Genomic DNA, 14,194 nt, shown 5'->3' with positions numbered 1-14,194 from the left:
ACTAAAACAACAGAGAGAGCTTTCTGCAGGATAAAGAAAAAAGACATATACCAGTGACAAAGATGGTTTCCCCGCGCTGCCCTTTGTGCAGTCTACCTTGCACGTTGTTGTTCTCAAACAGTGGAAAACTCTCTAAAACATGGTCCCTCTGCAGAAGCAATAATTGTCTCTGTGTGGCTGCGGGTGCCTCCTGCGTGCGAGGCCCGTCTGAACCTACCGCACGGGAGATAACAGCACAGCTATGAGGAGACAGATCAGCTGTCTGACCCCTGCTGCCAATCACTTTATCCCTCCAGCCCGTCTGCTGCGAGGGAACCCACAGGGAAAAAACACTCCCCGAAAACGTCTTATCATCTCCACCACCGACGCATTGTGCCCTACCGGATCTTTTATGTCCATTTATTTCGCCTTTGAAGAGGCCTGCGGCGCCTTTGATTGTGGGAGGTAAATGAAATAAAGCCCCCCCTTCTCGCTGGTACCCTGATATCTGAATTCATCGCTGCAACCGAAACCTAAACCCTGAGCTTCAGCTGACCACCGCAGGTCTGCTCACAGACAAACACATCCTGCTTCTGTCGTGGGTATAATCCGTTTCGCAGAAGTCCTTTTTGGGCCTGGAAACCCTGTTATATGTTGAGCCTCTACAGTACATGTATTCTATACATTAAACCATTAGGGTTACCTTTTATATTAGGCAATAATAAATTATATGCACATAAACTACATATAAATCATAGTTAAGTTGCTGCTAAGTTTCTAAAAATGTCATTTCAATAACAGATGAGAAAGCTGAAGCATACATTTGATCAGATAAGGTAGTAATGATAAAACCTGTAACAATCAATGGAGTCACCCAGGACCTGTGAATTACATCTCTGATTAATATTGATCCCACAGAGTACGAAGGAGGGAGGGGTGAGCCACTCACGCACATATTGATATATAATAAACCTGCATTGTGTCATTGGACAGAATTCAAATGAGCGATGTAAAAGGTAAGAGTAAAAACTGATTTTGCGGCAAATGTGGAAGCGAGTTTGGAGAGAACAGAGATCGGGCCACGGTGGGTGGCATCGCAAAGTGGGAAAACTGCAGGAAAAAGGGAGGGTGAGAGTTTGGGAGCGTTTTGTTAAGATCGGACTGAGGTCTGAATCATTGTCAGTTTTACAACCATGGCATGCAAAAGTAAGATGTTGAGGCAAAGAGGGCAAAGACCCTTGCCGACAAGTTTCTTTCTAAAGACAGTCAGCCAAGCTGAATATGGGGAAATCTTTAAGGCATACTAATGAAATAGCACTTACCTGTTTGGAAATGTACTGGTCTTTCCTCACTAAAGCCAGTGGAAGCATTTTAAAGGTGTCAGCTTATTATGCAAGGGCTTGTTGGGGTTTGGCCCACCAGCCAAGACCTGCAGGCATTCCCATTTAATTTAGTTTAACACAGGGCCATATTTCAAGAGCAGTGTCATCCGTGTTGGAGGGGAATCTGGAAGTTTTAGCAATTTGAGGGGAATTAACAAGCTGCAGTTGGATTTTTTGGGCTGATTACATTGGTTTTAGACACTGTTTTTTCCACCATGCATTTAAAAACAATAGGAGCTGGTTCAACGTGGATTAACAAAAGAGGTATGCAAGAATACTTTGAATGGACAGCACAAAATTTAAAACAGAACTAAGAGTAGAAAAAGAAAACACTGTAGCCAAGAACAACTGTGGTGCTAACTGTGGCACAGTTTCAGAAAACCTGTCAAAATAAAATAAAATAAAATAAAATAAAATAAAATAAAATAAAATAAAATAAAATAAAATAAAATAAGGGTAGCTGACTTCCTTTGAAATGAAGATTATTATTGTGCAAATGAGGCATTCAGGGCCACAAGCAGCCGCACCTTTCAACCCCCTCATACAAATCCTTTTAGTTTCTAGTTTTCTGCAGTCCAGCTTCTTCGCTGGTTTTCATCCCTGCTTCTCTCAGTTGAGATTTGAAGAGACTAAAAACTGTTGGAGAGCGAGAAGAGGGGGTGCTCCTCAAATGTTGTAGGCCTTCACAGTCAGTTTTTTTGTGAGAGGATTACAGTGCGCTCTCTCATTCCCATTGGCTTGGCCCGCCGTGACAGTGGTGTGATGATGAGGAGGATGACATGCCCAGCATCTTCCATAACAAGCTTCCTCTTGGTTCCATTCATACGCCCAGGCTTTTGGCTTTATGTAGTTTTCAGCTCCACTTTGTGTAAACGCTTCAGTCAATTTGGACTTAGTGTTAGCTTAAAATATTTCTCTGGCTATTCCCGAGAGTTCTTCGCACTTTTCCATTTTACTCACTAGAGAAACATGAGCTTTTTGAAGGAGTAGGTGAATTTAAAGTGCGGTCAGTAGGTGTTTTAATTAATGCGTCTGTCCCTGCGATGGCAAAACCTTTAGATCACATCAAGAGACCTATGAACGCCTTCATGGTTTGGTCCAGAGGTCAGAGGAGGAAGATGGCCCGGGAAAACCCGAAGATGCACAACTCTGAAATCAGCAAGAGACTCGGAGCGGAGTGGAAAATGCTCTCTGACTCTGAGAAGCGTCCCTACATCGACGAGGCCAAGAGACTGCGGGCTCAGCACATGAAGGAGCACCCGGATTACAAGTACAGACCCCGGCGCAAACCTAAGAGTCTCCTGAAGAGGGACCGGTTCGTTTTCCCGTTGCCGTCTTTACTCGGGGACGCAGCGGAACACTTGAAAGGATTTTCCATCGACTCTTTTCTCGTCCCCGGGGATAAAGCCAGAGCTCTCCTGGCTCCCGCCTCCGCTGCTTCCTCATTCTCTCTCCTGGAGCCGGTGGCACATTTCAGCACCGGAGCTGTCCAGCGGATGGCGGAGATACCGCACTCTCTGACCGCAGGCGCCGTGCCCTACAGCGCGCACACCTTTGGATACCAGACTGGAGGGTTTGGGGGTCTGCCCTGCCCCGCACAGCACACCCACACTCACCCATCGCCTTCCGGCCCGGGATACATGATGCCGTGTAACTGTGGCGCCTGGTCTGCAGCTACTTTACAACCCCAGGTGGCATATATCCTCTTTCCTGGAGGGATGACCAAGAGCGGCATGGACTCGTACGCTTCACCCAGCTCCAGTGTGTGACAGACTGGATACACATAAAGACGCATGGGCAGGAGGGGGAAAGTTTGCGCACAGAAAGAAGAAGAGGTCGTTTAGAGACTCAGGCTTAGATGACCACATTTAAATATTAAAGTGTCAGCGCAGATATTTCAATCATGGATTGATTAAAAAAAAAACCTATAAAAGTCCCTGTATTACTCCTTATTCCATGTAAATAGAGTAAAAAAAAGTATTTAGAGAAGGGGGAGGGTGGTGATGATGCTAATTTGTTACTCTTTTGTAAGAAAAATCGTTTCAGTTTAAATACAGTGGACATGCATAACATAGGACCAACATGCTGAAGTTATAGACTTGTCTCCTCCCCCTTTCCAAAACAGGTTTTCATTAGTTCTCACACTTGGACAGTTATTCCACAGAATATCTGCTTCATTAAGTGGGACTGTTTTTGTTTGATTGATTGATTTGTACTCTGAATTGGGAATAATAAATGTTTTCAGAGGGACTGTCTATATATGTATGTTTAGAACTGCATTAAGACTGTGTTAAACCAGGTAAAGCAGTGGGTCAGTTTCTGTTTGATGAATAATATTAAGCAGAAGCTGGTAGTTGTAGTCACTGGGGGTGATTCACAACCCTGTTAATCATATTTTACATCACACATGAGCTGTAATAATTGCTTCACTGTTGCGATTGTGTTAAGCTCTAACCACCTATATCTCCTGATAAGCTGTTTTACAGACTTACACTAAAGACAAACAGATACTAAAACATCACAGACACTTCACAGCAACTGACAAACATTGCAAACATTACAAAATTACATTTTCCAGTCCAGTCATATTTGACTACTGCATGACTCCGTGTGTGTAAGTGTGTGTGTGTTTAAGCAAAAGTGAGCCAGGGTGATGATAAGCGAATAATAGGAACTTATCTCCTCTCCCGTTTGTTGACCAAGTGATAAGCAGAATCATGGAAACTGTATGAGGTACAAGATTGTTTCACGTCTACAATATACAAGAAAGAGAACTCACAGTGAGCTCTGGTCTTCATGTACAAAAGCTCAGCAAGCAAATCTCTTGTATTTGGAAGTGTAAATGGAAAAAGACAAGGTGTCCTTTATTGTCTAAATGTGCATTTGTTCAGCATTACACGGTAGAAATGCATCAAATATTCCTCACTGTACTTTTAGCAGGGACACTGCAGCTCAAGAGAGAGGAGAGCCTGCAATCTTCTTAAACTTCTTAAGTCCTCCTGTGTAGCTGATGGTGATCTTTGGCCACCCTGATCGGTTCCCGCTCACCTGTGTGTATCTGTACCTTGTTTTTCCAGACTTTTTTCTAGTGTGAGGGAGTTACTAATGACTCTAGACTGACAAACAGTTTGTAATTTGCAGGAATAGTAGCGTTCTTTCTCGTATTTACATTAAAACACTCATAGAGGTGTCAGGTGTTCCTATCGCCACTGCGTTCACACCACTTGGTAGCCCAACCCATGCTGCCGTATCACCCAGGGGTAACACCCAGTCTCCTCCACCCACCACACTACCGCCATGACTACAAAGCACCTCTTTGCACATTTTGATTCTCTGCATCACACGGCACACCTGTGACACCTTAATCTACACTCAGTTGTATGTCCAGCTATACTTTAAGTAGTATCTATTAATCTACACACAGACTGCATCTCCGAGGTGTATATTTTCCAGCTTCCGAACCACCACACAACGATGGCGCCTTCAATTCTGCAAAATGGTGGATTCATCTTGGGTCTCATCGGTGCAGCTGCCCTCATTGCGGCCACAGCCATGAACAACTGGAGCGTGAAGGACAGGCAGGAGCAGGTCGTGACCTCCGTTTATACCTACAAGGGTCTGTGGCAAGACTGTGAGACGACCTCCGCCGGACTCACAGAGTGCCGCCCGCTCTACGGCCTTCTGGGTTACTCAGGTATGGCGAGGCTCTCTCAAGCCTTAATTTTCACATCCTATCTGGTGACTGACTGTTTGCTTTCAAATGAGTCTAAATCATTGTTGTCTTAAACACTGAACATATTCAGGCTGGGAATTATTTTCCCCTCACTGACAAGGCCACAGCCGCAGGAGTTTTTCTTAACAAGGAAATGAACACTCTTCCGCCTCTGCTCTAAAAGGAGATGTTACATTTTCACTGATCATAGATGCAATTCTGTAATTTGGTTATTTTAAAATGTCTTGAGTGCTCAGGAGATGTTCAGGACAAGGCCGTATGTCGAGATCCAACATATGCTTCCTCTCAAATGTCCCAGGAGGAGGTTGTTTCACATCAACATTTCGGCCATGATGAAACATGTAAAAGCAACAGCATTGGAAAAAGATCGCTTCCCTCTCTGCGTCTCTTTCATTCAACAAATTTGTAAAAAAACAAACAAAAACAAAACAAAACTGTAAAATAATGAAGTGAACAACATTGGCTGATTAATATCCTCACTTAGAAACCTCCCTGAACTCTTTGCAAAGTAAAATGTAATTATTAGGTTGAAGAACTTGTAGGGAAAAAAATATGTTTTGCACTTCGGAAACTCATTTTGGTCAACATAAATACTTGATAAACCTGACTCACAGGTATATTATCATGTCTGGAAAAACTTATTTTTTACATTTATTTGAAATTTTCTTTTAACAAAGACCCTGAATATTAAAATAAAAAATACACATATGGATAAACAAACAAATAATGATCATTTTAAAAAGCAAATACAAACTGGAAACCAACTAAAACTGAAGCGAGGACAAAAATGAAAAATAAAAAAGGAAAAGTGCTGAGAAGTGAAATGCCCTACTGGTAATAATAGGGTGAAAACCTCACCACGTTCATCAGCCATGAACCTGAGTTTTTAAATGTGTCTGTAGAAGTTTTGGACTGTCGTGTAGGATGTAGATACGTTTCAAACTAAGTAAAGAGGAAGTTAAGACAAAACAAGAAAAGTGTCACCGAAAGAGATCAACCCTTGGTTTTTGTGAGGGTTGGGCCCGCACGTATTGGTGTTTGCATTAGCACTTCTATCATAAAGGCCAGGCCGAGACTCGGTTATCAGAAAGCAGAACAAACAACAAGCAAAGGCACCTCCCAACAGCACATCTACTGTAAGAGAACACACTTCAAATCTTTAGACACATTGTATTTGAAGAATTAGTCATTTGAGTATAAAAGCCTACCTGTCAGAGTGTTTTTTGTGAAGCCATCTACAGTTTTTGACATAATAAGACTTGAACTGAACTCATTAGTGGTCTTAGGTTGACTAGAGTCAATGTAACGCACTAAGGCCTCCGTGTTTTCTGTCCACCAGGTACCTTCCAGGCGGTGCGAGCTCTGATGATAGTGGGTGTGGTGCTGAGTGTGCTCGGGATGCTGATATCAGTCTTTTCCCTGAGCTGCCTCACAATGAACAAGATGGCAGATAGCGCAAAGGCTAAGATGAGCCTCACTGCTGGCATCATGTTCGTCATCGCAGGTCATTATTTACCTCTGTGAAGTTCAAATGAAGCTTTTTCTCTACTTTCTAGTACAAACTAAACTGAATTGTTTTTGTCTTTTTGTTTCTTTTTTTTTGGGGGGGGGGTCTATTATTGGACAGCCCCAGAGTATCTTTGTATGACCAATGATTCAAAATCATCTTCTTCTTTTTTTTAAATCTTGCACACCGGTGGATGCCCCTCACAAACAGGCAGGTGGGCGGGGCCTCTGTGCTGAAAGTCATACAATTAGGGACATCCGTTGTGACTGGTGTCATTCAAATCAGCGAATGTTTCTCCTAGACTTTGTCGAAATATCCCATTTTTATTTTTTATACAGTAACCTTAACAGGATTGTCAGAGTTACAGGCCCCTCAAAGAATGCAAATGGCTTAAAATCATTGTTACAGAAAACTATTTTGACATAGAAGTAATTGCAACTTGAAGCTGAGCCTGGCCTGAACAGGTAAAAAGGTCAAACGGAGCTCTTTCATATGAGATAACTTGTACGAACCACCCTTGAAGTTTACCCAAATTACATTTTTTCATTTGGTTTCAGTTTTCAATAGAGTTTAAATGGTTTTTGTTATTGATTTTTTTCAACCATGAAATATTCATGTGGTGTATTTATGAAGTTATGAGGGCTCAAATATACAGAAAAAATTTATGCTACCTAAAAAGAGCCAAGTTCTACCCACCCTTACATACTTTGAGGGCCTGTAACTGGAACAATATGTGAACTGAAGTTAAAATTTTGTACACTTTCATTAGATTATGTTAAAGTTGTGGGACCACCAAATGTAGCAGATTCTGAATGGGTCGGTTGTAAACTTTCCTCAGACCTGGCTGATTTTATATAAAACCATCCACTGACACCATACTGAGCTACACTGTAAGAGTAAGTAAAATACTTGCAGCAGTGTTGCCAGCAAGTTGTTGTAACATTTAAAGCAACCATGCTGTAATTTATTTAACATTTGTACAGGATAATGCTGCACAAATGTTGTGATACTTTAATTTTACTGAGGTTCTTTCACACTAATGTAATCTATACAACCTACAATCTCATGCTTTTGTTGTATTTACTTTAATTTGTACAGTTTCTATGATAATTTCTTTCCTGAAACTGCAGTATTTGCAAAGAAGTATTGACATTCATCATAATGAGATAACTTTAACTGCAGGAAGTATTCTTAAAGTTCTAGCTAACTGCATCTGACATCTGAAATTTACAGCACAGACTGTATATTTGATCTAATGGTCAAATAAACTGATATGGGCTCCCAGAATGCAGTTTGGATCAGTCTGGGCCCACAGGAATTATTTGCACCTCATTAGTTAAAACACCTCATGTTTAATATGAGCATCCACTGCAGTCATTATAGCAGTATTTGACCAAGCTGAGAGGTAAATAAATCACTGAGCTCCTGTTTTTCTCCTTCTCTCAGGTGTGTGTGGCATTGCAGGAGCTTCTGTGTATGCCAATCAAATTGTGGAAAGTTTCAGGACGTCCACCTACACCAGCTACACACAAGAAATGATGGGAGAAGGGATGAACATGGGAATGGGCGGAGTAGGAATAACCACGTATGATGCTGTTTTGCTTGCATGTAATTATTTCTCCAATTAATTCCTATAGTGTGTGTGCAATGTAATGTTTTTTGTTTTCTGCTTCTTCTTTTTTTTTTTACCAGTTACACATTTGGCCCAGCACTGTTCGTTGGCTGGATCGGCGGGGGCGTCCTGCTCATTGGTGGCATCCTGAAGTCTCTCGCTTTCAGAGAGATGATAAAAGATGAGAAACCACGGTAAGTCCCCTCATAGACGTACAACGCCAGAAACTAATGAGAGCGCAAACCTTTAAAAATGCAAAGATATGTTTTAAATTACTTTCTGCTGCAGTTTTATCTGGACATTTACAAGAGAAACATTTTCACAACAGATTTTTTTCCTGCCATTTGTTTCTTTTGCAGTTACCCAGGGGTTGTGTACAAACCTCAGTCCAACAACAAAACTGAAGTGATGGACCACCGCTCAGAGGGAGGCAAGAAAGAGCACCAGTATGTGTAACCTCAGCCCCAGCGTAAACACGTGTAGTCTGACTTTACTATAGAAATGTGTTTCCAGCTTTACACGTTCAGTTTGCCTTATAAGGGGATTTATTTTCATTTGCTTCATATATGCATTCAATTGTGCGTTTTTATTTTCTGATAGTAGAAGTTAGCAGTGTCTCACATCTGTCCAGCTGCAGGTGCAAGGAAAGAGTTTTTGGCTATATTATTATTTTTATTTTTTTACATGGACATAACAGTGGTTATGTGATGCTCAGATGCTGCATGTAACTGAAGCTTCTTTTTTTACTTGAGTTTTGTGTAATCATTATCTGTCTGAAAATAAAACAGTGATTCCTAAAATATGTGCACCAAGTGCTTGTGGTCGCTCCAAGCATTTACTGACTATACATGCAGGTATTTAAAGTATGACGTATGTATAGAAACTTTTACTAATGCTGTATATTTTGCAGATAAGTCCAAGGAACAGGTAGACCTGGTAAAATCAGGCCACTGTGTCACTGTTTCCGAAACAAATGTGTTGTTGTAAAGGGAGATCTGTAATAAGGTCAGGCAAGTTTAAAGCTGACACAAGCAACCAGGCAGATATCTTGGAGCTCATTTTAACAGCGCTTAGAAGCTTACTGCACCTGGACTCAGGCTGTCTGAAATCCACCTACATTGTGCTGGTGCCCCATCTTCAACTGGTTCTGCTGTAAAAACCATCAGACAGCTGGATCCAGTCCAGTACCAAGAGCTTTAATGACTAACTGTATCTTTATTTTTGGTCTTGACATGGACACATCTCTACTGAAACCCAAACTAGCAGCTGAAAAAAAAAATATTACAGTTTTATAATAACAAGAAGGCCATTCAATAAAAACACAATTTGTAAAGATAAAATAAATTTTTAAAAATGGCAATGCATCACAGGACTGATGTGATGTCATAAATAACCACTAGATGTCAGTAAAGTCATACCTATGAATCTAAAACCTGTACCCACAGTACAGTCAGATGTTTGGTGACTACAAATGACTTAGCATGGAAATGTCTAATGGAAATGACACAGCATGGAGAGAAAAATCATCAGTGACTGTTTATTGTTGCATATTTCGACCCATCACCTGGACATAAAAAGCTTTCCAAAAACAAATGCAGTTTCTCTTCAAAGCAGATGGTGCAGAAAAACACAAATTTACATCAGATCTCACATCCCAAAACTGGTTTCCTGTGAGCTCTTCACTAACGTGTGCCTCTGCAAAGACATCTGCATTTGGAGAGGACCTAGAATTTGTTCGCTCCGACTACAGATGCGATCAGTCGCAATGCTGAGCATTATTCAGAAAAAAAAAAAAAAAAAATTAAAAATGATACAAGAATATCAAACACACGGGAACAGGAAGTCCCACATACAGACAATACAGTTCATTATGTCCAAGGTCGTTTCAAACCTAAATGTGTGATCAGTACTTAATGAGTAAAACTGAACTGAAGCTCACATTATCCTGTTGAACACTCTCACGTGAGCAGTTTGGTGAGATCCAGATGACTCGTGATTTTCAGATACAAAAAAACAAAACAAAAAACAAACATTCGTACAGATCAGAGATTCAGAAACCATCTATCAAGGCCAAGTTGTGTACAAATTGGTAAATAACTAAGACATCTCAGTTCACACAAAATACAAATCATATCTGCTCACTCCTCTAGTAATCCCCAACCACGGCGAGAGATTTGGATGAATTTTTCATGTCTCCTGAGTTTTTCTGCCACGAGCTAATAAAACAGAGCTGCACTAGATTTCATTTGTGGTGACTAAAACGTGGGAAATCAGATTAACAGCTGCAACAGTTCACCTGTTACAGCAGCAGCCTGATCACAGACGAGTTATGGATGGCTATTTGTACGAATGTGTCGGAGGACCACAAACAAAATCCCTCTCACCTGAAGGTGGAGGCACAGACCTCACAGAGAAACTATCTGCACAGCTAGATTCAACTACAAGCAGTGAATAAATCATTATTTGTAATCTGGGGAAACTGAGTCTTCCAAATTATAAAAACACAAAAACAAAAAAAATAAAACTCGTGTCTATATTCGGTCCAACTTTTCGCTCAGGAACTCCTCCACGCTGTCTGTGTTCCACTTGAGGATGCTGAGTTCTTCAGCAATGTTCCCGTTGTCATCCAAAAGCTTTAGTACAGGATCTGAGCCTCTGACGTACTGCGAGGAGAAGAACGAGAAAGGCTCATTTGATCAGCATAATCTGGTTTACATCTCCTGAGAATAATTACTGTGGCAAACAATGCTGGTACATTAGCAACACGATTCATCGTAGCTACCTTGATCTGAAGACCCTTGAACATCTTTGGCTTCTCACTCCTAACAAAAGCTGATGAGAAAAAGAGACAAATGAGTCAGTTAACTCTTTATATTTTAGCTCAGAGGTTTGGAATGAGTGACCACTGCAAAACATCCCCGAAATAGATTTTTAACAGCAGAAGAGACTGTTGTAAACACAGGAGGGACACAGCTGAAGCAAGCATATGGCACAAGTGGGGCTCCAGACGTCTACACCGCTGCAACCTGACACCAGGTTTAACCACACGTCTCCATGTGGGAGAGACAAAGGATAAACAAATGCTTCAAAAGGCTGTTTGAAAACAGTCCTGCTGGCTTTTTAGTGCTGTTGTCCCTCCCACTGATTAAAACAGACTCACACAGAGGAGAAAGATCAGTTTCAGTTAAAGCTGTTGTTCCAAAACAAGTAATGATGCCCCAACTGAGGACTCACCTTGGACTTGAGGGAACCTCCCCAGTTTTCATCCACACACCTCGAGGATGGCTCCAGCGTAGAGCTGCACAGAGAGAAACGCAACGTGAGGCAGTCCGAGAGATTTCCTCCCAACACATTAACGCCTGCACACAGTCTGAGAGGACCGAAGCTCCGCTGGGGATGGACTGTCTGCCCGAAGGAGTAATTTGATTCAGGCAGACTGATTCATAAATGTGTCCGGGCGACTCCTTGGGGGTCATTAAGCTGTGAGCCTGTGCATATGGAGTGGGGCTGATGGATGGCGGTTTGTGCAGGGCTCACTTGTAATCAAACCTCCGGCACCAACACACAATAAGTTAGAGGAAATTGGAGTGTCACAGCAGTATTTCAAGGCCACGCTCTGCGTGTTGTTTTCAAGGAGGAGAGTGGTAAATGGCCTGGTTGGCCGGTTCGCACAGCAAATTAAATTACGCATGCAAGGCTAAGATCCTCTCCTGTTCTCTCCCCGTCCTCCTCTGTGTGTCTGTAAACCATCGGCACAGCTTAAATTAAATTTCCAAGCTTTTCATTTTACCACACATGGCAGATCAGAAGATTGGTGGAAAGTCACGACTCAGTTGGGAGCGGGAAGCTAATGATGGATTGCTTTATCCAGACCTACTGCAGCACTTTAACATTTCAAAGTGTTGTTAATTAACTACTCACCCCCTCCATCAGTGATTTCAAAGCTAAAAATGAATAAATAAATAAAGAATCAGACTTTAAAATCTTAACTTTACCTCTGGCATGTCTTAATCTAATGGTTATCCTGTCAAAATCAGCTGACTTAGATGTCAGCTTTGATAGATCAATATAAATCATCTCATCTCATCTGAACAGATTACATTAGAAGTTTACAGGAAATATACAGCCAACGTATAATCCATATTTTCCACGATGATCAGGACCGTTCCTGATTCTAACACTTCTTTTTGAGTAATCAGTTAGTCGCTGATCTCAGAACATTTTGCTGTTTGTCCAGCAAAGAAAAGCTTTTTTGTGGGGGCCCCAAACACTACATAACCACCCAACAGGAATCTTGTTCAAAAATCAGCCGATGTATTGTAAAGTATGATTTTTAATGAAGAAAACAGCTAAAATAGCTTGTTTCAGACCGATGATGATCTGAGGGGCTGCAGGGAGGCTCAGTAAAATACACTTCTCAAAAAAACTAAAGCTAAAAGTTGAAAACATCAGATCTGAATGAGAAAACAAATACTGCTGGATATGGACTGGCTAATGTGTTTGTTTTCATTTCCATCAAATGCAGCAATCAGAGGGCTAGATTCAAAGACACCCCAAAAATCTAACTGAAACTATGATGTGGCAAAGAGCTCCTGGGCAGTCTGAGGAGCAACTTAGTGGTGTCAGACCAAAATAAAACGTCCAAGAGGTGTTTTGGTGGATTTAGGTCGGGCGAGTGCGGGGCTGATCAGCGGTATCAGTTCCTTCATCTTCCAGGAACTGCCTGCATACTTTCCCCACATGAGGTCAGGCACTGTCATGCATTAGGAGTAATCCAGGACCCACTGCACCAACGTAAGTTCTGACAACGAGCACAAGGATTTCATCCAGATACCTAATGGCAGTCAGGGTGCTGTTGCCCGTCTCCATGGATTTACCTCCCCAGACCATCACTGACCCACCACCAAATTTTCTCCTCGGCTTCTCCAGATCCTTTCAGGTCTTTCACATGTGCTCAGGGTGAACCTGCTGTCATCTGTGAAAAGCACCGGGCACCAGTGCCAGTTCTGGTACTCTATGGCAAATCCCAATTTGACTACACAGCCTCATGAAGTCTGTTTCTAGTTGTTTGACTCCAGAGGTCATTTTGGAGCTTTGGCAGTGCTTATCCTGTTCCTCCTTGACCAAAGAAACAGACCGCTGTCCTGCTGCTGGGGTAAGGACTTTAACCGTCCTGTCCAGCCCTCCTAGAGTAACTGCCTGTCTCTTAATTTCATTAACACCAAAGCAGCTGAAACTGATTAACAACCCCCTCAGCAACTTAACAGCAGATCAATATCCCAGAAGTTTAACTGACTTGATGCTATACAGGGATTTAAAAAAAAAATGTTCCTTTACTTTTTTGAGCAGTATATAAATGGGGATTATTTTGAAATGAGAATTTCCTAAAGGCGGTCTAGTGTAGTTTAATAATAAATCGAGCTGGAAACGAGCACAAGTCAAGAAACTAAGGCCTCCAGTGTTACCATCATCAATTGTGCACCACAGAGGTCTGAGACACTCTCATAAAGGTTTAGCTGTTCTACAGAGATGTAATACATCATTCACACCCAGAGGAGCTGAAGTGCTGCTGCACCCAGGTGGTCTGCAGAGAAGAGCACATTCGAAGATGAGTAAGCGAAATGCCCTCCGTGCTCAGTGAATCTTACTAATCGACCAGGCTGTGCAGTAAGCCATTTGTCCGAAGGCTTTAACAATACGGCGCTGATGGCAATTGAGATGCTGAAAGGAATTCTTAAGGCAGATAATTGTCGCCGTCTGAGGATAAAAATGTGCTTAGTGACGCCGTCGTTTCCATCGGAGACCTCTGAGTGCAGCGAGAGATGGGCAACTGCTCTTCTAAGTGACATTTTCACTCCAACGCCGAAGAGGAGTAATCTCTGCTCTAAGTGTCTGTCTGAAACACAGTTATCATCAAGAGGTGTAATGAGGTGTGTGCTGCACATTTCCAAGGTGCTGTTGCTAGGATACCACACACACAC

The 14,194-nt window shown here is 41.9% G+C and overlaps 3 protein-coding genes across 3 annotated transcripts in view; 2 read left to right on the top strand and 1 right to left on the bottom strand.

The window, feature by feature from the left end:
* Positions 1-2,186: 2,186 nt before the first annotated feature.
* LOC102290460 (transcription factor Sox-14) lies at positions 2,187-3,597 on the top strand. Its single transcript, XM_005939380.3, has one exon. It carries the CDS (start codon positions 2,405-2,407, stop codon positions 3,128-3,130), a length of 726 nt encoding a protein of 241 aa, XP_005939442.1. The 5' UTR covers positions 2,187-2,404; the 3' UTR covers positions 3,131-3,597.
* Positions 3,598-4,435: 838 nt separating this feature from the next.
* Positions 4,436-9,052, top strand: cldn18 (claudin 18). The gene is made up of 5 exons (XM_005939379.3): positions 4,436-5,055; positions 6,434-6,598; positions 8,048-8,186; positions 8,294-8,407; positions 8,573-9,052. The coding sequence occupies exons 1-5, from the start codon at positions 4,836-4,838 to the stop codon at positions 8,667-8,669; spliced, it is 735 nt and encodes a 244-aa protein (XP_005939441.1). The 5' UTR covers positions 4,436-4,835; the 3' UTR covers positions 8,670-9,052.
* A 684-nt stretch (positions 9,053-9,736) lies between these two features.
* The window catches only part of selenof (selenoprotein F), a 7,938-nt gene continuing 3,480 nt past the window's right edge, over positions 9,737-14,194 (bottom strand). The window contains exons 3-5 of the mRNA XM_005939378.2: positions 11,448-11,511; positions 10,996-11,045; positions 9,737-10,876 (exon numbers count right to left, since the gene is read on the bottom strand). Of these exons, the coding sequence (XP_005939440.2) occupies positions 10,745-10,876; positions 10,996-11,045; positions 11,448-11,511 (246 nt within the window). The 3' untranslated portion in view covers positions 9,737-10,744. The remainder of the gene's footprint in view (positions 10,877-10,995; positions 11,046-11,447; positions 11,512-14,194) is intronic.

The sequence above is a fragment of the Haplochromis burtoni genome, unplaced genomic scaffold, assembly GCF_018398535.1.
Source record: "Haplochromis burtoni strain Fernald_Lab_line unplaced genomic scaffold, NCSU_Asbu1 Contig_266, whole genome shotgun sequence".
Lineage (NCBI taxonomy): Eukaryota > Metazoa > Chordata > Actinopteri > Cichliformes > Cichlidae > Haplochromis > Haplochromis burtoni.
Note: the sequence above shows the minus strand (reverse complement) of the source record. Positions and strands in the feature narration are given on the sequence as shown.